Source organism: Silurus meridionalis, chromosome 17, assembly GCF_014805685.1.
Source record: "Silurus meridionalis isolate SWU-2019-XX chromosome 17, ASM1480568v1, whole genome shotgun sequence".
Taxonomy (NCBI): Eukaryota; Metazoa; Chordata; class Actinopteri; order Siluriformes; family Siluridae; genus Silurus; species Silurus meridionalis.
In genome coordinates, this window is record NC_060900.1 from 1,611,519 (window position 1) to 1,635,600 (window position 24,082).

The 24,082-nt window shown below is 40.3% G+C and overlaps 1 protein-coding gene across 1 annotated transcript in view; it reads right to left on the bottom strand.

Annotated features, from left to right (window-relative positions):
• The window catches only part of si:dkeyp-14d3.1 (transmembrane protein 132C), a 163,867-nt gene extending 159,764 nt beyond the window's left edge, over window positions 1-4,103 (bottom strand). Inside the window, exon 1 of the mRNA XM_046871716.1 lies at window positions 3,520-4,103. Coding sequence (XP_046727672.1) covers window positions 3,520-3,583 — 64 coding nt within the window. The 5' untranslated portion in view covers window positions 3,584-4,103. The remainder of the gene's footprint in view (window positions 1-3,519) is intronic.
• Between the last annotated feature and the right edge of the window lie 19,979 nt (window positions 4,104-24,082).

Sequence of the window (24,082 nt, forward strand, 5' to 3'; positions counted from 1 at the left end):
ACCCTACTCCACACACCATACTCTACACCATACTCTACTCCACACACCATACTCCACACACTCTACTCCACACACCCTACTCTAAACACCATACTCCACATACACTACTTCACACACCCTACTCCACACACCCTACTCTACACACCATTCTCCACACACCCTACTCTACACACCATTCTCCACACACCCTACTTCACACACCCTACTCTAAACACCATACTCTACTCCACACACCCTACTCTAAACACCATACTCCACATACTCTACTTCACACACCCTACTTCACACACCCTACTCTCCACACCATTCTCCACACACCCTACTCTACACACCATTCTCCACACACCCTACTCCACACACCCTACTCTACACACTTTACTCCACACACCCTACTCTACACACCATTCTCCACACACCATTCTCTACTCACCCTACTCCATGCACCCTACTTTATACACCCTATTCTTCAGTATGAGTATATAGAGTGTATGGAGGAACATGTATGGAATAGAGCATGTGGAAGAACATGTTTGGAGCTCTGATGTTTGCACTCTGAAGTGAACGATCCTCATCATTGCGGCGGACATTGAAATCGGATGATGAACAGATTGCGTGGAACGTAATGTATACGGTGTGTGATGATTTGCAGAGTCAGCTTCCTGTGTGTGTGTGTGTGTGTGTGTGTGTGTGTGTGTTGTTGCTGAATAAAGAGTTTCTGATTCCAATAAACTCTATAAACTAATAAAATCTAAATAGAGCAAAATCCTGCATCGCCTCTTTTTCCTCGTTTTTAATTCCCATGTGTTCGAGATAAGCGTTTATTTCCCAGATAGCATTGCTCAGCATTTGCTGAAGAGCGTGGAGATTTGGAACACGGGCCGTGTGTGTGTGTGTGTGTGTGTGTGTGTGTGTGTGTGTGTGTGTGTGTGTGTCTAAGAGAGAACGAATATGCAGCTGAGTATTAGAATTCACAGCAGATATCTGCTGTTCTACACACAGGGAAGAATGTCACTCTCTCTCTCTCTCTCTCTCTCTCTCACACACACACACACACACACAGGTCTCTCTGACAGAGAGCAACATGTTCAGTAATTCAGTACCTGTCCACATCACAGCCGGCTTAGACCCGACCTCTGGAACATCTCTCCTTTTATCCCCTAAACCCCATTTCCTGTTTACTAGAAGGTCTAAAAGAACACGAAGCGCAAACGTAACAAACACACACACACAGACACACACACACACACACACACACACACACACGTTCAGAGAGAAAAAGAGAGATATAGAAAAAAGAGAGAAAGCACAGGAGGAGTGATGGGGAAGAGGGAGGGATGTGGAAAAATAATAAGACACAGATAGAGGAGCAGAAACAGGAAGCAAGGAAGAGAGTGAGAGAGAGAAGGAAAGGAGAGATGGGAGAGCACTGAACAGAATAATATGACATAGAGGGATAAACAAAGAGTGATAGAGAGGAAATAGAGAGAGGAAAGATGCTGAAGATGGATTGGGTGGGATGAAAGGGAAAGGAAGAGAGAGAGAGAGAGAGAGAGAGAGAGAGAGAGAGAGAGAGAGAGAGAGAGAGAGAGGTGACATGCAAAAGTGACTGAAAGAGGGGGAGAGATGAGTAGAGCTCTGAAGAATGACAGAAAGAAAGGAAAAAAAGAGGTGAAGATGAAGAAGAAAAAAGTGTACACCCTACACTCCCTACACTTCCTACACCCTACACTCCCACACCCTACACCCTACTCCCTACATCCTACTCCCTACACCCTACACACTACACCCCTACATCCTACTCATCCTACACCCTACTCCCTACTCTCCCTACTCCCTATACCCTACACCTACACTCCCTACACCCTACACTCCTACTCCCTACACCCTACACCTTACACTCCCTACACCCTACACCCTACTCCCTACTCCCTACACCTTACACTCCCTTCACTTCCTACACCCTACTCCCTACACCCTACACTCCCTACACCCTACACTCCCAACACCCTACACTCCCTACACCCTACACTCCCTACACCCTACACCCTACACTCCCTACTTCCGACACCCTACACTCCCTACTCCCTACACTCCCTACTCCCTACACCCTACACTCCCTACCCCTACACCCTACACCCTACACTCCCTACACCCTACACCCTACACTCCCTACCCCTACACTCCCTACCCCTACACTCCCTACACCCTACACCCTACACTCCCAACACCCCACACTCCCTACACTCCCTACACCCTACACTCCCTACACCCTACACTCCCTACACTCCCTACACCCTACACTCCCTACACCCCTGCTCCCTACACCCTACACCCCCATATCCCTACACCCTAACTCTCACACCCTAAACTCCCTACACCCTAATTTTCCTGCTCTCACACCCTACACTCCTGCACCCTACACCCATCACTCCCTACTCCCTACACTCCTACACCCTACACTTCCTGCACTCCCTACACCCTACACTCCCTACACCCTATACTCCCTACTCCCTGCTCCCTACACTCCCTACACCCCCTACACCCTACACTCCATTATCCCTACATCCTAACTCCCTACACCCTAAACTCCCTACACCCTAAATTTCCTGCTCTTACACCCTACACTCCCTACATTCTCTACACTCTACACCCTACACTTCCTGCACCCTACACCCATCACTGCCTACACACTACTCGTGCTCGGAGTGTACATACCACCTAGCGCTAATGCTCAGGAAATGCTCAGTGTACTCTACGGGACCATTAGAGAAATACAAAACACACACCCTGACGGATTGTTTATTGTCGCTGGAGATTTTAACCATTCAAATCTCAGGACTGTGCTTCCCACATGTAAAGAGACCAAAACAGTGAGAAAGTAAGGCAGCACATGGAATAAACAGAAGGTGAGCGAGAGAGAGAGAGAGAGAGAGAGAGAGAGAGAGAGAGAGAGAGAGAGATGGACAGAGAAGGGGCAGAGCGGTGGACAGAGAGATGGACAAAGAGATGGATGGCGAAAGAGAGAGATGGAGAAAAAAGAGTGATATATGGACAGAGAGATGGATGGAAAAGAGAGATTGACAGAGAGAGAAAGAGAGACAGAAAGACATTGAAAAAACTAGAGATGGGCAGAATGATGGAGGGAAAGATAGATGGAGAGAGAGAGAGGGGGGTGTATTACAGTAATTGATTGTATAAACACTGGATTAATTGGTATTTAATGACAGATCCACGATACAGAAGAATGTGTGCTGTAACTCTATATGCGCACGAGACTGGGGTTTTCCTCCACACACACACACACACACACACGCGCGCGAGCGGGAATATGTCAAAACACACACTACAGTAATTACACAGTCTGGAAAATTCTTAGAATTTTTACAGAACCCATTCCTGCATGTGTACAGTCTGTAATTCAATAACAATACACACACACACACACACACGCACGCACGCACGCACTAAAACTGAACATCGAACATGAACATGAGATCAAGCTGAGAAGCAACATCTTACCTCCTAGAAGCAGGAACCCGGAGAGCAGAAGCCCGAGGTGCAGCATGGTGGGCAGAACTTCCATCCAGGGGGAGAAATCAAACAGCACAGAATCGGAGGGAGAAACAGGGAGAAAAACCACGGGTTGGAGATGAAGCTTGGTGTGTCACATCATCCACAAATCTGAAGAAAGTCCACTCTGCGCTCAACTTCCCATCCTTCAGTCTGAGCTCCAGAAAACTCCAGCCCCAGTCTGTACACCACTACCTACTGTATACCTCCATCTGTCCCCATGTACATGCAGTCTAATTAACCCGCTATCACACACACACACACACACACACACACACACACACAGAGCCGCTGGGTATAACCCGGGATAGTCCTCACCGCGCTCGCGCTCCAACCAACTTTCCACAAAGAAATTAATTCGAAAATAAAATAAAAACAACAGGATAATGTCGGAGCGCGTGAGCCCCAGTTTCCACGTGTCTCACGTCATTTTAACGCAGACGCCGAAATTCCAGAAACGTCGGTGCCGTGCAGATCGCGCGCCCGCTCCGACCGCTGCTTCCTTTCAATTAATTTCTTTTTTTTTTTTATTATTGTTGCACATATATATATATATATATATATATATATATATATTTAATTATATTTCCTTTACGTTCTTCTGATGTAATTTCTTTTATTAATTTGTATCATTGTTATATTATTATTATTGTTATTATTATTGTTGTTATGATTCTAATTGAAACCCCTGTAGCGCTTGGAATCCGCTCCGTGGACCGCACGCGGCGCGCGCATCTCTCACCTCCTCCGCTCGAGCTCCTCGCAAAGGAATCGACTCGCCCCCCTCCTCTCCCCCCTCCCATTTTTTTATTGAGTCGATTCACCAGGAAAATGGAATCGGTTCTTAAGTTGGCTCTGTGTGTGAACCGTATGGACGGTATACCGATCATCTGTTTCCGATCGATAATGATTTTTTTATTTGTGCAAAAAATACAAAAATCTAAATGCAAGCAGTTGAAATCAATTGTGAAATGAAAGCCCTGGGTGTGGGTTTCTGTCTGTTTATTCCTTTATGTTTAATAATATTTTTACACGTAAAAATAAATGCCGAATCCGAATGATTTAATCGCTATAAAAAACCTTTTGTGACGTTAGCACACTATTTTTAATTAACCAGGTAATCAGTCTTTTCATGGACCACATAAATAAACACAAAAACATGAAATCATATGACTATTATATCTATGTGGTGATATCAAAAAGTTTCGAGACGAGCTCTGTTTAGTACTTTATCTATCTGCATTTACACACGTTTAAAATATTCCGCTTGCACAGTATTACAGCGCCCCCAGTGTTCATAGCACCTCTGGAACATGTCCTGGAAGTCTTTATTTGTACACACTGACTTATGAAAGTTGGTGCTCCCTGTGACTGTGCATGCAGCTGTGTGCTGCCATCTGTTGGTCTGCTACAAAATTACTCTCGAAACCTTTTGATATCACCATATCATCATATGATCTGATTATATATTTTATGATTGCATATAGAATTAAAAAGGAATTCATCTCACCCTCATGCAGAATCATTGCGAGCTTCAACTATCGATGCGTAGAAAAGAAAATGCAACTGAAACAAGTGCTGGAATTTGGCCCAGGCAAAAGTGGTCATTTTATTAAATAAATAAAACATCCTGGGGACTGCAAAAGTCAATAAAATGGAAATTAAATAAACATTAAAACGTGCCTATTTGTTTGGTGTGGCACGGTACCAAATGATCCTCTGCCCGGTACTGGTCCATGGTCTGGTGGTTGCAGATCAACGATTTAGACTACAAGCAGGAACAAAAATGAGTCAGTCGACCGTTTAATCTCTTTATTATGTAAAATAAAGCTATGAAGAGAGAATATGTCTGATTCAGAGCTTCTTCTTGACTGCACCAGAACACCAGAACAACCTTCTGGCTCTGATATTATTTATTGGGAATACGGTATATTTGGAATAAGACATATTCAACAGATGCTCCTCATAAGCCAGTTGGTGCTGTGGACCTACATAGTGAATAGTTTGTGTGCTTTGGGATTCTGATGACCAGGGTGGTTCTGATGGATGGATCCATTCAACATTACCTATAGCTCTGGGGATCTTTTCAGGTCATGGTTCTCCAACATAATGACTGGTCACTACAGTCTACTCCATCTATTCTTCACTCTCTACAACCTACGCAATAGTTCTTAGTTCCCTACACCCCACTTTTTATTCCCTCCACCTTCTACCCCCTACAACTTAACCATAAACTTCTCCTGAATGTTGTTCGCTGTAATCTTTTTTCGTTGTCTGTATGAAAAATTTGCTCTGCTTTTCTCTTCAAATGATCCTTAAGGGGAAATTTTTAATTGGAAACGAATCCCTGAGAGCAAAGAAAGTTCAGGAAGCCCTGCTTTGTGCTGAAACTCTGGAGGTGAACATGGCGAAACAGTTCTGCACGTATGTATGCAAATGAGGCTTCGTTTAATTAAATATACTACTTTATACTGACATTGTGTGTATGAATGATTTTAATAGATTTGCAGAATAATTTTTAATGGCATCAAAGATCGGTATTTGGGCCAATTCATTTTCGAGCAATTAACATACAATTAACATAAACATTTCAGTAATGTTTTTTTTTCTTTTTGTAAAACCGATAAAAATCTCTATATATCGTGAAGACACACAGCAGCTTCTAATTTATAGTGATAAACCACATCACATGGCTTTCTGTTGATTAGTGGGTGGAGCTTAAAGCTTTCGAACTCACTACTGCATGTTGTAATAATTGTAGCGATAAAGCAAGACATTAGCTTTGCTTGATTTAAGAGCAAAAAGTTTAATTTCTTTCATTAGGTTAGAATATATTACAATTTTGATAGTTTTATTACTTCACTTTGAGTTATAGCTAAAAAAAAATTCAAATCTAAATTTTCAGACTAATAAGACTAATAAAAAAAGAATCTCAAAAAACTGTACCTTTAGACATGGATTTTACAGACATACGTGAAAATATGGTGAGTGGGACGTTCCGTTTGTGGACTCAATCTGATGTTCTAACCTTGGTCCGCTATCAGTTTGATATTACGGCTAAATCTTATAGTTTTTATAGTTTTTTATAGTTTTAGCAGGTTATAATGAATTGGACGGGAATCGGGTTGTAAAGACGTGTTCGGAGCGGAGACGCTCAATCCAATCAGGCAGCCCTGCCAACTTTCCTGCTCTCATACAAAAATAATCAAGTTTGTTGACCGCTCCGCTAAAAGCGGCAATAACTCAGGCTTCTCGCGGTCAGGAGCTCATAACAAATCACTCTGCGCCTCCAACGCTTCCTCCGTGTGCCGAGCTGGAAGCCATCTTGTTTCGTATTATCACGATTTACAGCACAGAGAGCTGAAGTCTGGCACCTCAGCGTCCGACACCGACGGGTTTATTACCAGATCTCGTCAAATAAAGAGATCCTGAAGTCTTATGCCATTTTATGCTTTGTTATGAAGGCATAATGGCTTATAACCATGTTTATAATGCCTTATACAGTTATATTTACGGTTGTACGGGTCTATATCCATAGCATGGCATAATAACACTTTTACTATGTTTATAATGTGTTATACATGTCTATAAAGGTTATACACAAAACATGCAATATATACAGTAATTTCCTGTTATAATCTGTTTGACATTACAGCCATGTTTATAACGCCTTATACATTTCTATAGCGGTCATAAGTATAAAGATTTTTGATTACATTTATATCATGTTATAATCCACTCTTATGACATTATGACCCTGTTTATAATGCCTTATACTTTTCTATAAGAGTTATATCCATAAAAATCAATGTATACATTTAAATCTCTCATTACACTAATATTATAATGCCTTATAAATGTCTATAACGTTCATAAATTTAATGAACAATGTATACAATTATTATGTTATAATCGAATCATATGACATGTTTATAATGCCTTATACAGTTCTATAAGGGTTGTACGGGTCTATATTCATAGCATGTTATAATCTATTTGTATAACACTATTACTATGTTTATAATGCCTTATACATGTCTATAAAGGTTATACACAAAACATACACTATATACAGTTATTTATTTCCTGGTATAATCTGTTCATTAATATTACATCCATGATTATAATGCCTTATACACTCCAACTAAGATCATATGTATAGTGTCTATTCATATTATGTTATAATCTGTTCTTATGGCATTATGACCGTGTTTATTATGCTTTATATGTGTCTATAAAGGTCATATGTATAACAAGCTTTATTAATATCATTGTATAATCTATGTGTATAACATTGCGACCCTGATTATAATGCCTCATACATTTCTATCAAGGTTGTACTTATAATGCTCAATAAGGCATTCAAGTTTTCCAATAATGTGTATAATGCGTTTATAAATGCACATGCAATCAAAATGTAGAGTGGCCTATTAATTCTTTCAAATCATGTCATAAAGCCTTCATATAGCATTATACACAGTGTTAATTGCAAGCAACTTGTTACAAAAGGCATTAGTTTATAATACGTTAAATATGTATCATGGCCCACAGACACTGTACATTCATACCATATTATAATGTGTTCATAAATACATTATGCACTTTTTAATGACGAAACATTATTATAGGTAATGCCTTTGCTGGTATTTAAGTATTTATGAATGTCCTATGTATTACCTATAAATACATATTACAATGCATTCATAAGAGCATTATAGACTGTATTAATGATGCATCATTTCTTACAGCAATGTCTATAATGCTCTTATGAATGTCTATTGCATATTCATTTATATTCATATTCATGTCTTCTATTGCATTCATTTATATTGACATTATACCTATTGCTCTAAATGATTATGAAAAGGCATTGCATGTTATAAACAATGTTTTATAATGAACATATGAAGGCCTATGATGTATGGTGACTAATGCATACATTTATAACATTTTATAATGCTTTCATATACACCTTGTTGTAATTATGCATAAGAAATCAAGGTCCTTGTTGCTTTGTGACTTGTGGTTACTCATGATTATGGCAGGTGAAGGTGCATAGGCGCGTCATAGGCGTGTCACGAGAACTACTTTGCGATTCATGGACCCATCGAGATCGTATGAGAGAAAAAAAAGCTGCAAATTATATTGCATTTTTATTAACACACAAAGCACAGTGTGTATCACGCCGGAGCATTGACGGTGTTGTTATTATTATTATTATTATTATTATTATTATTATTATTATTATTATTATAAACACACTATATACTGCCATTTCTGGCTCTAAGCAGCTGATGACTTGTGTTGAAATGTACTCACAATGAAACAACAATGACCCCCTGTGGTACTTTTAGAGCTCTTCTGTACGTTCGTGTGTGTGTGTGTGTGTGTGTGTGTGTGTGTGTGTGTGTGTGTGTGTGTGTGTGTGTGTAGGAGAGGGAAACAGAATGTAGACTCTATCCATCTCATACAGCAGATTTAAGCTCAGTATTCTGTACACCACGATAGAGAGTGTAAGAGAGAGAGAGAGAGAGAGAGAGAGAGAGAGAGAGAGAGAGAGAGAGAGAGAGAGAAACCTTCCTTGTACGAATCTATAATCTTGGGTTGATCTATAACCACTTGTGCTGAACGCTTGAAGTGATCCGATCGGCATCATCCATTATTAAAGCGACAGGTTTTAGTCCAAAACAAAAAGGCTACAAATTCCCTTTCCTTCTAACACAGTTGATTAGCCACGGCGTGCCGGTATCTCAAATATTCCGGTTTATTTTTGGAGCTAATTCACCCAGCAGGAGAATTACAGCTAATCAGATACGCCGTGTCGTGGAGTGAGTAAGTGAGGGGAAAAAACGCCTGCTGCTGTGGTGAAAATTAATCAATGGAAGGTTGACTGTTATTGATGCAAAGTCATGAAGTGTCACGAAGTGTTATATAGCTCATATATCCTCTTGTTACGACCATGTTTATAATGCCTTATACAGTACATGTCTATGAGGTCATATGTACAACGATTGTTGTAAACATTCATTATGTTACATTACATATAACACCTTATACACTTCTATAACGGTCATAAGTATAACGATTTTTTATTACATTCATATCATGTTATAATCTATTCATATGACATAACGACCATGTTTTTAATGCATTATACCTTTCTATAAGAGTTATTCCCATAATGATCAATGTTTATGTTTAAAAATAGAATATGACATTACATTAATATTATAATGCCTTATAAATGTCTATAAAGGTCATATAAAGGTGTGTGTGTATATATTATATAATTAATTACAAGTTATAGCAATCTTTATAATGTAATAAACTGAAACACTGTGCATTTATTCATGAAGGCCGTATGCATAATGAATTATTATAACATTTATATTAAGTTGTGATGTATGTTATATGAACATGATTAGAGTGACTTAAAAATAGGCTTTACAAGGTATGGCAATCTTTATATTTATTATAATTAGTTACAAAAATACACAATGCAGCCATTTTTAGCAAGTATTTACTAAATATTTAATCTATAATGACCCACATTCTTTGAACATCTGTAAGATGTTATAACATCATAATGCAAGTTAATAGAATTATGAATAAAAAGGCATTGCGGTCGTTATAATGCGTATACAACCCCATAAACACTATGTAGTATGACATCATGCACATTGTTCTAAACGCATTATATCTGGTGTAGCAATATTACAAAGCCCTGACACTGGAGACTCCTTCCTTCCTTAATACATTTTACACTCATCTGCTTATATAAAGTGGACAAGCCGTCGCTATAGAAACGGTAAGGTGTTATAGCTTGTTTTCTTCTGTTATGGTATGGAATGTTATTACTGTAAATCCTGTAATGGTTTGTCTTTTGGTTGAAGTTGTTAGAGGTTGTGGGGGTTAAAGACATGAAGGACGCGCTGTTATCGGAAAATAATTACCCTCAGGGCTGTAACGTGACGCCGCTCCATTGATTATTTTCCCTAGAGACCGGCGCCGGCAGCGTGTCCCAATTCCTTAGCTAAATATCGTGACAGGATGCTAGAAAAAGCACCACTTTAATAAAGTCTTTAATAAGAAGCAGCTTCCGTGTCCATGTCTGATGATTTCCGAACGTCGTACCTTCATCGTCCGGCGTTAATCAGATGTTTAAATGAAGACTAAGAGGGCTTCTGAAGTGGAAATTCAGACTAGCGGATTAGCCCGAGCCTCTATTAGACAACTTCAATGAGCTCCGCACACACACACACACACACACACACACACACACACACACACACACACACACACACACACACACACACACACATGATGATGATAATGGAAAAAGAAAAAAAGACCCCTGGCTCCCTTAATCATATTCTTATCCTTGTTCCTTGGTCATGTCCTCGTCACGGACCTCGAGTACCTTTGAACGAAAGCTCCCTTTAGGCTCACACACACACACACACACACACACACACACACACACACACACACACGGAGCTCTAAGCGTGTGACTGCATTCTCGTTTATCTTATGCTTAATTAAGTCAGCCAGAGTGCTGTTTAAATCCATAAAGTGAATTCCACCCCATCCGCTCGGATCCGAGCGACGAAGGCCTGGCGTTTGTCCCAATTACAAATAAAAACACTAAACGCAATTATAATTAGGAGGTTCGTCTAAAGCCCCGTCTTTCATGTAGGTCTTTCGCGCCTCCATTTTGTTGATGAAAGCCTTTGATGTCTGGCGGCTCAAAGCGCAACAGATGAGAGACGAGGAAAGGAAAGGGGAGTCGAGCGTGGGGGAGAAGGCCTGAGAATCAATAAGGTGAGCCGAGCCGAGCCGAGCCGACGTCTCCTTTATTGAGGAATTAGCATAAAGCCCAATGTGTCGTAGCAGGAGCAGATTGCAGAGCGCTCCATGGATACACAGCTAAACATCTCAATAATGATTCTGTAACCTGGATTGATGGCATTTCTGCAGAAATCATCTGCATGGCAAAGTCAGGGAGGGCAGAGGTTATTACAGGTCAGGTTTGTCAGATTTAGAAGATTTTTTTTTATGGACAAAATATGTCATGATTCCTGGTTTGATCCAAAGTTTGGTTTACAGGTTTCTTCGGTTTTCAAGTTTTTTCACCCTCCTATAAATATTCAGGTAAATGAGAGAGTGAGCATAGTGTCCTGTCTCGAACCTGGTGTGTTCCCAGTGCATTCCCATTGTGTATCCAAGGTGTGTTTACAGTATATTTCTGTTGTATTCCCAGTGCATTCCCATTGTATTCCCAGTGCATTCTCGTTGTATTCCCAGTGCATTCCCGTTGTATTTTCAGTGTATCCCTAGTGTATTCCCAATGTATTTTTGTTGTATTACCAGTTTTATCCCTAGTGTATTCCCAGTGCATTCCCATTGTATTCCCAGTGCATTCTCGTTGTATTCCCAGTGCATTCCCGTTGTATTTTAGTGTATCCCTAGTGTATTCCCAATGTATTTTTGTTGTATTACCAGTTTTATCCCTAGTGTATTCCCAGTGCATTCCCATTGTATTCCTAGTGCATTCTTGTTGTATTCGCAGTGCATTCCCGCTATATTCCCAGTGTATCCCTAGTGTTTCACAAGTGCATTCCCGTTGTTTTACCACTGTATCCATAAATAATTTCCAGTGCATTTACCCTTGTATTTCCAGTGCACTCTCGTTGTATTCCCAGTATATCCATAGTGTGTTCCCAGTGCATTCTTGTTGTATTTACGGTTGTATTTCTGGTGTATTCCAGTTATATGCATGAATATTCCTGATGAATTGTTAATGTATTCCTGATATATTCATTTATTCACATTGTATTTCTGGTGTATTTCTGGTGTTTTCTTAATGCATTCCCAATGTGTTCCTGGCACATTCCCAGTGTATTCTTGGTGTATTCTTAAAGTATTCTCTGTGTTTTGTGGAAAAATTGGTCTGGAGAGAAAGTGAGAACATAACTTTGGAATGAAGAAAATCTGTGTCAAGATTTTCCAGGATTCCTGGTTTGATACAAAGGTTGGTTTATGGGTTTCTTGGGGTTTCCAGTTTTCTCCCACCTCCTATAAACATGGAGTGAGTGAGCATCGCATCCTGTCTTGAACCTGTTGTTTTCCCAGTGTATCCATCGTGTGTTCCCAGTGTATTCCCAGTTGTATTACGGTTGTATTCACAGTTGTATTCCAGGTATATGCTTGTGTATTCCAGATGTTTTCTCGATGTACTGTATTTTGGATCAATTCCCAGGCTATTCCCAATGTATTTCCAATGTATTCTTAGTGTGTTCCAAATGTATTCCCAGTGTATTTGTGGTGTATTTTTTAAAGCATTTCCTGTATTTTCCCAGAGATTTCCCAGTGGATTCCAGGATTTGGGGCTTCATCCCAAATGTTTTTTACATATGTGTCCAAAATAAATAATAATCACACAATACAGTAACATAACAAATGTTTTCGTGGGTAGCTGATGAAGCCCATTATGAGAACTACTCACTTTTCCAGCCAAACTGCTACCACAAACACTTTGGAGGCACACAAATGTTTTTGGATTTTATGCAGTGGCATAAAATCTTTCTTTCATTTAAACTAGGAGACCCAAAAGCATGACCATGTCTCCATGCACAGTCAGAAGATGCTTTCCATGGGTCAGAATGGAAGATCTTCTACCATAGAGCTCCCAATTGAACAGCTGACTGCACCCCAGGCCTCCTCACCGTCTCACCTACATCAGTACCTGACTTTCCCAACACCCTCTTGTAGCTGAATGAGCACAAATCTCCACAATATCTAGTGGAACTTGTTCCCAGAAGAGTGGAGGTTACCAGGAAATGGTGACTAGATGTGGAATGGAAAGTTATGTTCTGGTATCCCACACATTTTTTTTGCACGTTTTTGCAGTATGTAATGATGTGTGGAAGTGGGCGTGGCCAAAATTGGTGTATTGCTATTATATAACACCACTGTAGGATTCATCAGACATGAGCAAAAGTTCAGCATGTAGGTGAGACGCCATTTCTACTCTATAACCAGTAAATAAGATTCGTCTGTTTTCCGTGTATTGTGTGAGATTTGTTCAGGATGATTATGCAGATTTGATAGCGACTAGCTGTCATTTTTCCAAATCAGCTTTTTTCACTTCCTGTTCATGCTTTTTAAACCGCCGTTATAACAGCATTACACCGATTCCGTGAAAAAAACAAACATTTGCCTCTTGGGACATTAGTGTTAAAAAAAAAAGCCTCATGTTTCCGAGTGAAGCATCATCCGGTAGCGCAGCAGGAAGTGTGTTCTGCCTCGCAGCTTCTTCATAGCGCTCTTCCAGTTTCCTCCCACCTCCAAACAACATGCCAGGGAGAGGATTTAGTACTTCTACAAGATGTGCGTGTGCAAGTGTGTGTGGTTGTGTGTGTGTGTGTGTGTGTGTGTGTGTTTTGCCCTGCCATGGACTAATAGCTCATGTCCAGCTCCAGGTGTACAGTACACGCTCCAGATCCACCATGACCTTGAGGAGAATAAAGTGCTTCCTAGTGAGAAATGAACAACCATGACAGGTCAGTAGTGCAGTTCAGACGAGGAGGTAAATATGAGTATATAGAGAGTTCCTCCATGCTGCTGTGACCTCAAGGATGGCATACGCTTTAAATCATACTATAACAGCAGCAACAAGAGTTCCTGCGGTGATGGAGATGTAAGAGATAAGGATCCTACGGTGCCTGGAAAATGTGTGAAGACTCCTAGTGTTTTATGGTTTTTCAGAGACACAAACATTTTACTTTGGTTTCTAAAAAAACAACAAAAACTCTTTCTGAAGATTTAATTTGAGCAAACAAATCTATAAATGTCCAGATGTTCCACCTTGAAACATCCTCCCTGGACACTCTGAGCATCTCCAAACATTCAGCTAAAATACTTTGCTGTGCCCCTTGGAAAACTCACCAGAGGTGTTCTTCACTAGATGGAGATGTTTCTTGTTCATTTTAGAGCAGTTCAGTAGGATTTAGACTTTTTGACTGGGCAGGTGGTTCCATAATGGATATCACTCCAGACGTCTGTCTGCTCTCTAAATAACACTTACAGAACTCAGACATACGATTCGGCTCATCGTCTTGTTGTACGGTGAAGTCGGATCCAATGAGCCACAGTCCAGACGGAACTGCATGGTGGTGAAGTGTGGAATTGCAGCCATGTTGGTTGCTTTCACTTTCTGTATAAGTCTCCAATCTTCCCTGCTCCAAAACCTATGTGTGACTAAGGGGGTGAGGGAGTCTAATCACATCTTCTCACCTGTTTTCCATCTGACACAAGGTCTTCTGTTAGAGACAAAATTGTACCATTTGGACTCCACTGGACTTTCCATGTTTTTGCATTTAATTGGGTTTGGTGTATAAATGAGAGGTGGTAGTTCAGTACTTAAGGCTCTGGCTTCAGAAGGTCAGAAGATCAATCACTGGCATTTCCAAGCTGCCACTATTGGGGCCCTAGAGCAAGGCCCTTAACCCTCTGTGCTCCAAATACATATAAGGAGGCATAAAGTACCTTTCTAGAAACAAGGAACATGCATGTGTCTCAAAAACCAATAAAGACTCAGTGTCTCCACACTTTCCACAGCCACAGTAACTCTATTAGATGAAAAGAAAGGGCGGGGTTACAGGAGGCCATTGAGACTTCATCATGTTCCACGTGAGATAGACTGAGAAATACATGTGACACAAACCCGGCTGTGCAGTTTTCAGTAGCGTGGTTTCCCGTCTCACACCGAGAGGAAAAAAGAAACGCAGCAGGTTGTTTTGTATATTAAATTTGTTCTCATCTGCGCACACGGCTGCAAATCTGATCCAGCGTGTTTCCCATTACACAAACCTTTATTGCTATTTGCTGCTTATTTCCCAAAGCTCAAAACAATACAGCAGCTCCATACGGCCCGTTCCGATTCACTGCAGGTACCGGCGCCAGAGTTTGGAACTGGCTAGAACACTGTTAAACAGAAGAATAAATATTGTATGTGTATAAATGTGTGTGTTTATATTAATTTTCTTTAACAGTGACTCGGAAATCACAGGTTTATATTCATTTAGTGTTTGATTTGGGGATTTTGTTGCGTTATCATGACGGTAATTGTTGTGTCGTTGAAACAATGCCAGTTACAATCCCTTCAGATGTTTATTATAATACACTCCGAAAGGTAAAACCAAAAGTCGCTAATAATATATGTATGTGCTTCTTTTTGAACATCCAATTCCACATTGACTTTCCAGATGTTCCACTGGATTTTGTTTAGATTTGTGGAGATACATTCATCTACAAGAGAGTTAGTGAAGTTAGGTACTGATGGAGGTGAGAAGGTGAGGAGACCTGGGGTGCAGCCAGTGTTCACATTCAAAGTTTAGAGCGCTATAGCAGGAGATCCTCCACTCCAACCCATGTATCTTCATGGAGCTGGCTTTGTGCCGCAAAGGAACATTGTCATGCTGGAACAGATTTGGGTCTCCTAGTTCAAGTGAAGCTTTTGTGGAAGCACCATATTCTTAAGGCTAAAAGAAAACCCCAGGCATAATCAGCAGGACGAATCAGTGAAAGATCTATAGAGCTCATTAAAGCAGTAAATTTCCACTTGTATTCTTGGGAGAGCGCTTTCATATTTAATTACGCTACATGGCATTAATTAGGCGACTCAGGGGTTAAAGTGAGTGGGAGAGCTGGGAAGCGCTAGAATCGTTTCTCGGGAATGTAAATCATCGCCAGGCGTAATCGTCTCTTTCAGGCAAAGACGGCGGTGTTTAAAAAGCGAAACGTGAGCTTATTTCGCAAGTAGGCATTCGTCTCTCTTGTGTTATGCCAGGAAAAAAAATCTGCAAGCTTCTATCTCTGTCCTGGTGTATTCCCAGTGCATTCCCAAATAATTCCCGGTATTTTTCTGGTGTTTTCAGACACAGTAATGTTCCTGATATAAGCTTCTGATTCACCATCATCCTACATCCTATAATCCTACATCCCAATATATGTGTATTATAAATCTATTACTCGTGTTTCCCCCATTTATTCTTAATGAATTCCCAGTGAATTCCTGAGAATTCCTGGGACTATTCCTAACATAAGCATTATAAGCATATGTTCATAAGATAATTCACAATCAACCAATAATCAGTGAATTACTACGGTATTCACAGTGTATTCCCAATGAATTCCCAGCGTATTCCTGGGAATAAACTTAACATAAGCTTCTAATTCACAATGAACCTACAGTATAACCAGTGTATTCCCAAATAATTCCCAGTGTATCCCTAATGTATTCTCAGTGTATTCCCAATGTATTCCCAGATAATTCCCAGTGTATCTCTAATTTATTCCTAGTGTATTCCTAATGTATTCCCAGTGTATTCCCAATGTATCCCCAATGATTTCCAGTTAATTCATTTTGTTCCCAGTGTATTCCTGGGAATATTCTTGACATAAGCTTCTAATTCACAATAAAACTACAGTATAACCAGTGTATTTCCAATGAATTCCTGAAATATTCCGAGTGTATCCTTAACTTATTTCCAGTGTTTTCCCAGTGTATTTCTATTGATTTCCACTTAATTCATTGTGTGTTTCCAGTGTATTCCCAGTGTATTCCTAGTGATATTTTCAATGTATTCCCAGTGTATTCATAGTGTGTTTCCAGTGTAATTCGGCTGTGTTGTGAATGCATTCCCAGTATATTCAAAGTATGTTCCCAGTGTATTCCCGTATATTCCCACTGAATTCCTATTGTATTCCTAGTGTGTTTATAGTGTATTCCCGGAGTATTCCCACTGTTTTCCGAGTGTATTCCCAGTGTTTTCCTAGGAATATTTATAAAATACCTTTTCTGACCACCATCACCCCAAAACCAGTATAAAGCATCTAACAAAAATGTCTGTACATGAAATACTGCATCTGTATATACACACACACACACACACACACACACACACACACACACACACACACACACACACTGTACTTTTTACAGCTCTGTACATTTGCCAAAGAAAGGAAATAAAAAATCTGGAAAAACATTTTAATGTGATAATAAAAACCTGCCAAACTATGATGTCTGAGGAGCACAAATTCATCTCCTAAATCAGTCACATTATACAGTTTATTCTCCAGTGTTCTGGATTGTGATTGGTCAGGTGTGAGTACTGACTTGTTTCCTATCACAGCAGCTCTATTGCCATGTGGCTACGTTATCGTTTCTATAGCAACCGCTCGTTGGCAGTGTAAGTGGATGAAATATGAATGTGTTTAGTGTTCATTAATGATGGAAAGCAGCTTCACAGAAATAAATCGGCAGGTCAAATCAGGTCAAGTGGCTTTTCATGATCATTTCAGCCACATATTCTTTTTTTGTTTGTATTATCGAGGCATCTGGAGCTCGCGCCACTTCCAGTTGTGTCCCACCTCATGAAGATTTCAGTTGTTCAAAGAGAAGCTGAGAACTCAAAATAACATTTCAGATCTGCTGTTTCTCCATCATTGAACATATAAAGGCTCAGGCATGGAGGGGTCAGTGTTGGAACTATGAAGATCTCAGAAGTTGAGCAAATGTATGAGTTGCTCAAAAGCTCCTGGTTCCACAACTCCAACTGACTGTATACGACTATAGAAAGGACATTATTTACAATCACACGCTCCACTGCTCATGATATTTTGTGTTCATAATGATTTATAATCACACTTTTGGTGTCACCCTGATGAGGATGGGTTTCACTTTTGAGTCTGGTTCCTCGCAAGGTTTTTTTCTCATACTATCTAAGAGAGTCACAGATGCCCAGGTTTACTCACTGTGGATGAATACACACAAATTTAAATATAAGCAAATCATGTTTTATCATTTTTACTATCTGTAAAGTAGCTAAGAGACACCTTTCATTGTAAAAAGTGCCATAGAAATAAATGGAATTGAATAGAATTGAATACACAGTGCAGTACACTATGAAACACCTCGACATTTCTCCAGGATCATGGTGCTTCATGACACGGCCTGAATAAACACAAAATGTTAGACACTACACACCTGTGCAAACAGCGTTTAGTGCAAACAAACACAAAGCGATGAGAAAATAACGGCGTGATCGTGCAGTCAGACGCGTCCCGGACTTTTGGATTGAATTTTGTACTGAATTGAAATGTGGGAAGAAACTGTTACTGTCTGGACGTGAGAACCCGAGTGTTTCTGTACCTCTTTCCAGATGGCAGGAGGGTAAGAAGTGTGTGTGTGTGTGTGAGGGGTGTGTGTGGTTACTCCTGCCTGAAAAACAGATTATAAATGTAAAGTTTAACACCAGAAATTTGCCCCAGTCGAAAGGAAAAAGTTAAAATGGTACAAGAAGAAACCGTGAGAGGAACCAGACACAAAGTTGTTAGGAAACTGATGTTAGAGCACAGGATCAGCCACGATACAGCGCTCCTGGAGCTGAGAGGGGGCAGGATCTTGCTCAGGGGCTGTTTGGTAGTGCTGGGGTTTGAACCCCCAGCCTTCTGATGACTAGTAGTGGATGAACACAAACCATGTAGTTGAGTTACAGTAGAGACACTCAGTAAAATGTGACTCCAGTTAAAGTAAAAGTGTCACTTTAAACTTACTTGAGTAAAACTACGAAGGTGTTGCATTCAAATGAACTTAAGTATCCAGAGTAGTGATTTATTATAACTATAATGTTCCTGTTATCATTTTTATCACAAGACTCTTTACTTAATCACCTCAGTTGATGTGTAAAGACTCGAATGTGACTCTCAGCACACTGATCTATTAATAGAATGATATTAATGACTCAAACACTGATTGATTTCTATTATAATGATCATGAACCCAAAACCTTCTTTTCAACTACTTCATTAAAAACGTGTAAACGGGGTCACGTGTGTGGTGACGAGTTCGAGTCTGAAGTTTCTTCATCATTTATTCCTCTCTAAATGTTCTGCTTGATGTTGAACTGATGCTGAACTGTATGTTGGTGATCAGTAGATTCACAAAGCGCCGATCAGAACACGTGGAAACACTTCAGTAAAGTACAGACACGTGAAAAAGCGACTGAAGTACAGTAACAAATTACATTTAGTTTTACATTTACATTCAATTCATGGAGGCAGAGGACAGGATCGCTGGCACCGTCGCATAAACAGATTTATTTATTTATTTGAGTTATTGATATGTTGTAGTTTTCTAAAAGCCGTTATTTTAACTTAGAGTTTTCCAAATAACAGTTTAAGAGACCAGTGACAGAATAATTAATACAATACATGGCATGTGGCTGCGGTGTAAAATATTTTGTTACTGTACTTAGGTAATTTTTTGGCTACCTTCAATTTTTACTGTGTATTAAAAAAAATAAGCAACTTTCACTCTCGGTTCCCTGGTGGTCTAGTGGTTAGGATGTGGCGCTCTCACCGCTGCGGCCCGGGTTCGATCCCCGGTCAAGGAACCAACCCCAGCCACTTTTAGTGCCGGTCCCAAGCCCGGATAAATGGGGAGGGTTGCGTTAGGAAGGGCGTCCAGGGTAAAAACATGTGCCAAATCAAACATGTGGAGGATCCGCTGTGGCGCCCCCTAATGGGAGAAGCCAAAAGAAAGAAACTCTTGTTTCAACTACATTAATGATTCAATAGATGCACTTTTTAATCCACTATATATGGCATTTGAATATTTGTGCTACCAATTGCATTTAACTTTATATGGCTTTATCTCCCACGACTTACTGTATTTATTTTGCAGAAGAGGTGATATCGCCAACTACTGGGTATTAAAGGTACTAGATGAGATGTGATTTGTCTTTTTGTGTCGCATGAAGGCGAATTAGCATGTAACGGTTCTTCTACTTTGTGACATGATACCGTAATTTTACTTCTAATTAAAGATCCTTTTTTTTAAGATTTTAAGCTTTTCGAAAGTCTTGTTTGATCTTTGCTTCATTCTGGCATGTTGGAGAGGCTGTTAATGCATTAATGTTGTTAGCGCGGTGTTAATGAGGTGCACGATTTGATTTGTATTTCAGGAAATAAAACCTCACGGAGCTTTTCACTAACACGTGTCGAGGACTCGTGCATCTTCGAGTCTAATTATGAGGCTCGATTCATATTCATTATGAGTCAATACACTGTATGTTATTGTTCAAATCAGATAAACTTTTCAGTCATATTGGCATCGGTGACATGCAGTGGAGTAAAGTATACATTTTTTCAGCAACTCTTTACATCTCGACATGTAGCTAAAGCTAATCATGGACTTGCTTGGACATGTATATGGACATGGACATGCATTAATGATGGAAATTGGTTTGGTTGTCAAAAATAAAGCGCACAATAATAATTGAACACTGTAATAAAACAGTAATTGTAAGTATCAACGCTGACTCCGCCTCCTTACCCCCCACCCCCTAACCACGGTTGATTAGTTTCCTGTAAACACACAATACAAAGTTGCTTTGTTTTTTGTTCTCCTTTGAGGCTCGAATCCATTCGCGAGCATTAACATTCGTCTCATGTCTCAGACACCAGTCCCTAAAAAAAGCCTCCTCTTTCCTCTTTCCTCATCTGTTTATCCCAATCGATATCTGAAACGATGAGTGACGTCTCTCTGTCACGCCGCAGCTCATTAATCAGGCCGAAACGCTCACAGATTCACGCTTGTGTGTGTTTGTGTGTGTTTATAATCATTATTGAAGTCGGATGGCCGGTCGAAACTTTTTTTAACGAGAGTTCTGCTCGTGTTAGTGAAGAGAAATGGCGAGTCGCTGGAGGAACATCGTCCAGAAAAGTATTAGGTTTTGATAAGTGATGGAAAAAACTGAACGGTGGATTCTCTTTATAGAAAGAGGCTTCGTATAGACTTGACGTATTTATACGGGGACGTTATGGATGAAGAGAACGGCTGCTAAACTCATCACGCTCATAACGGCGCTGGAACAGGGTCGGTTCCTCTCAGCGCGGTGATGGAAGAAGCTGTCAGTCAGAAGCAGGCGAGATAGCTCCAGGCCGTCCTTTTCTCTCCAGGCCAAAGCTATACGGAGGCACTTTAATGGCCCTCATGACTTAATCAAGATCACTGAGGCATGTAAGGGAGCAGGAGTTAATAGCATTAGATGATGAGAAGGTCAGCCAGGTGTCTGCAGATGATGCATTCCACCTCCCTGCACTGTCAGACGCCAACACAGCTGAAGGAACGAGCGAGAACTTCTTGACGAGCAGATTTTCAAAAAGCCCCGAGCTGAAATCTTGCCTATTACAGGCTCATGAATATAAACACACACACACACACACACACACACACACACACACACACATCAGCACTAGGACCTCATCATCTAGAGTTACGCAGAGCTCCAGCTGTAACCCGAACATCTGCTGAAGACATTACTCTGGACCACAATGCTCTTTTTGTTCTCCGTGTCAGAACTGATCTGGGGTTTACACTCAGACGCATGGCTTCGATCTCCATCCAGACCAGCATGAGGAAAGACCTACTGTATACATGGAATCCACATGAAATATCAGCTCTGTTTCTCCTGGAGGACTTTTGGAGTTGAAAAATTTGTCTGGTTCTCATTAACCAATTTAATCCAGACATATGTTTTTTTTTACATTTGACTTGTAGCTTGATCCTGGACAGGGTTCATTCACACTTTTTTTTGGATCGTCTTTACTTTGTGATGAGCTGGAACCGAAAATCTCATGAACCTTCACAAAGACAAGCGTTTAATAGGAGACGTGAAGCATGAAGGTGCTTTTAATGTCATGTACAGTGTTGCTCTTGATTACTCGGTTGTGTCTCTGATTGAATGCACATCTGTGGATCGTTTGTGGTTCTTCTTAAAGGATCCTGGTGCATGTTTTTCTGAAATACTTGAAAATACAGAGAATGGAGTTGTAAAGATTTATGAAAGTCACTTTAATCATTGCCTGAAGATTTGGCATAAAAAATATCTTTCGAATAATATTTCACTGATCGACTTCCATTTCCACGTAAAAATTTCCTGTTTTCCGTAACCAGTTCTCGAGGGGACGCGAGAAGAACCGGTAAACGCGTTTCGTTTAATTTTCAAGAACGATCCAGACGTAATTGGAAAAGGCAGAGCTCTTGATTACGCTAATGAGGCAGAAGCAGCACAACAAGCGTGTTCTCACCGCCTCCGTGGCTTTTCCCTAACGGCTTCAGCGCTTTAATCTCCGAGCGCCAAGTCTGAGTGCACCTGGTTTTAATAAACCATCGTTTAGAGTAACGTTTGGACCCGAGAGCTCCGAAACCGCTTTCTTAATAAGCTCTAATAAACACGAGAATTCGGTCCGTGGGGGAAAAGTGTTCATATTTATCTTTATTTCGCTGCCATTGTGTGCTTCGGCTTCGGCTTCGGCCGCGTCTCTAATAGTGATTAAACTCCATCGTAGCACGAGTGGATCGTTTCTACGATCTCATTGGTCAGAAGGTGTTGATTCGTTTCCTGGAACGGCAGCGTCGAGAGCAGTGCAGCTGGAGATCAGGATTTTACGTCTGTTAACACGCTCGCTGGAAAACGTTATCATTTCCATTGCAACCACTTTTTCCTTTGCCTGTGTTTGAACACGAGACGCTGGTGACGGCGAGAACAGGAACACCGTCAAATGTAACCGTAAACGGATAAGAATGCAGCGTAGGTGGTTAATTGCAGTTGTTGGCAAATTGCTGTGATATAAAAAGAATAAAACCACAAGCTGCCTGAGCCACAACACTTCATTACATCCCTCCAGCACCAATAATTTCCCTTCACTGATTTATTCAGAAGTTCTATTTTATTCGATTATTTTTTATTTACATTTTAATTGAACTCATTATTTATTATTTTCTTCATTTTATGTAAATGGGTTTAATGCAAAGCTCACTCTCAAATTTAAAGTGTAATAAATAAATATGAGCTTGAAAATGGACCAGAATGTAATAGTTAGTCCTATAGACAAAAACAAACAAAACAAACAAACAAATAAATAAACACATAAATGGCCCTGTATATGGATAATAATGTGTGTGTGTGTGTGTGTGTGTGTGTGTGTGTGTGTGTGTGTGTGTGTGTGTGTGTGTTTGTCTGTCTATCTACCTGATTTTTTATTTTATTATTATTATTATTATTATTATTATTATTAATGTTGTTACTGTAATCATCATAATCAGCATTACTGTATTTGTACACTTTGTTCAACAGGTACTCTCTCTCTCTCTCTCTCTCTCTCTCTCTCTCTCTCTCTCTCTCTCTCTCCCCTCTCTCCATCTCTCTCCTCCTCTCTTTCCACCCCTCCTCTTCATCTCTCTCACTCTCTTTCTCCCTCATTCTTCGGTTCCTTGCTTGTATTTAATCTATTACAGCTCTAATAATAACCTGCATAGGCTCCAGTCAAACGAGGCCACACACACACACACACACACACACACACACACACACACACACGCAGGCAATGACAGATAGCCATGTCCTATCCAGAGGCCCATTAAAACTATATTTTCTTATCA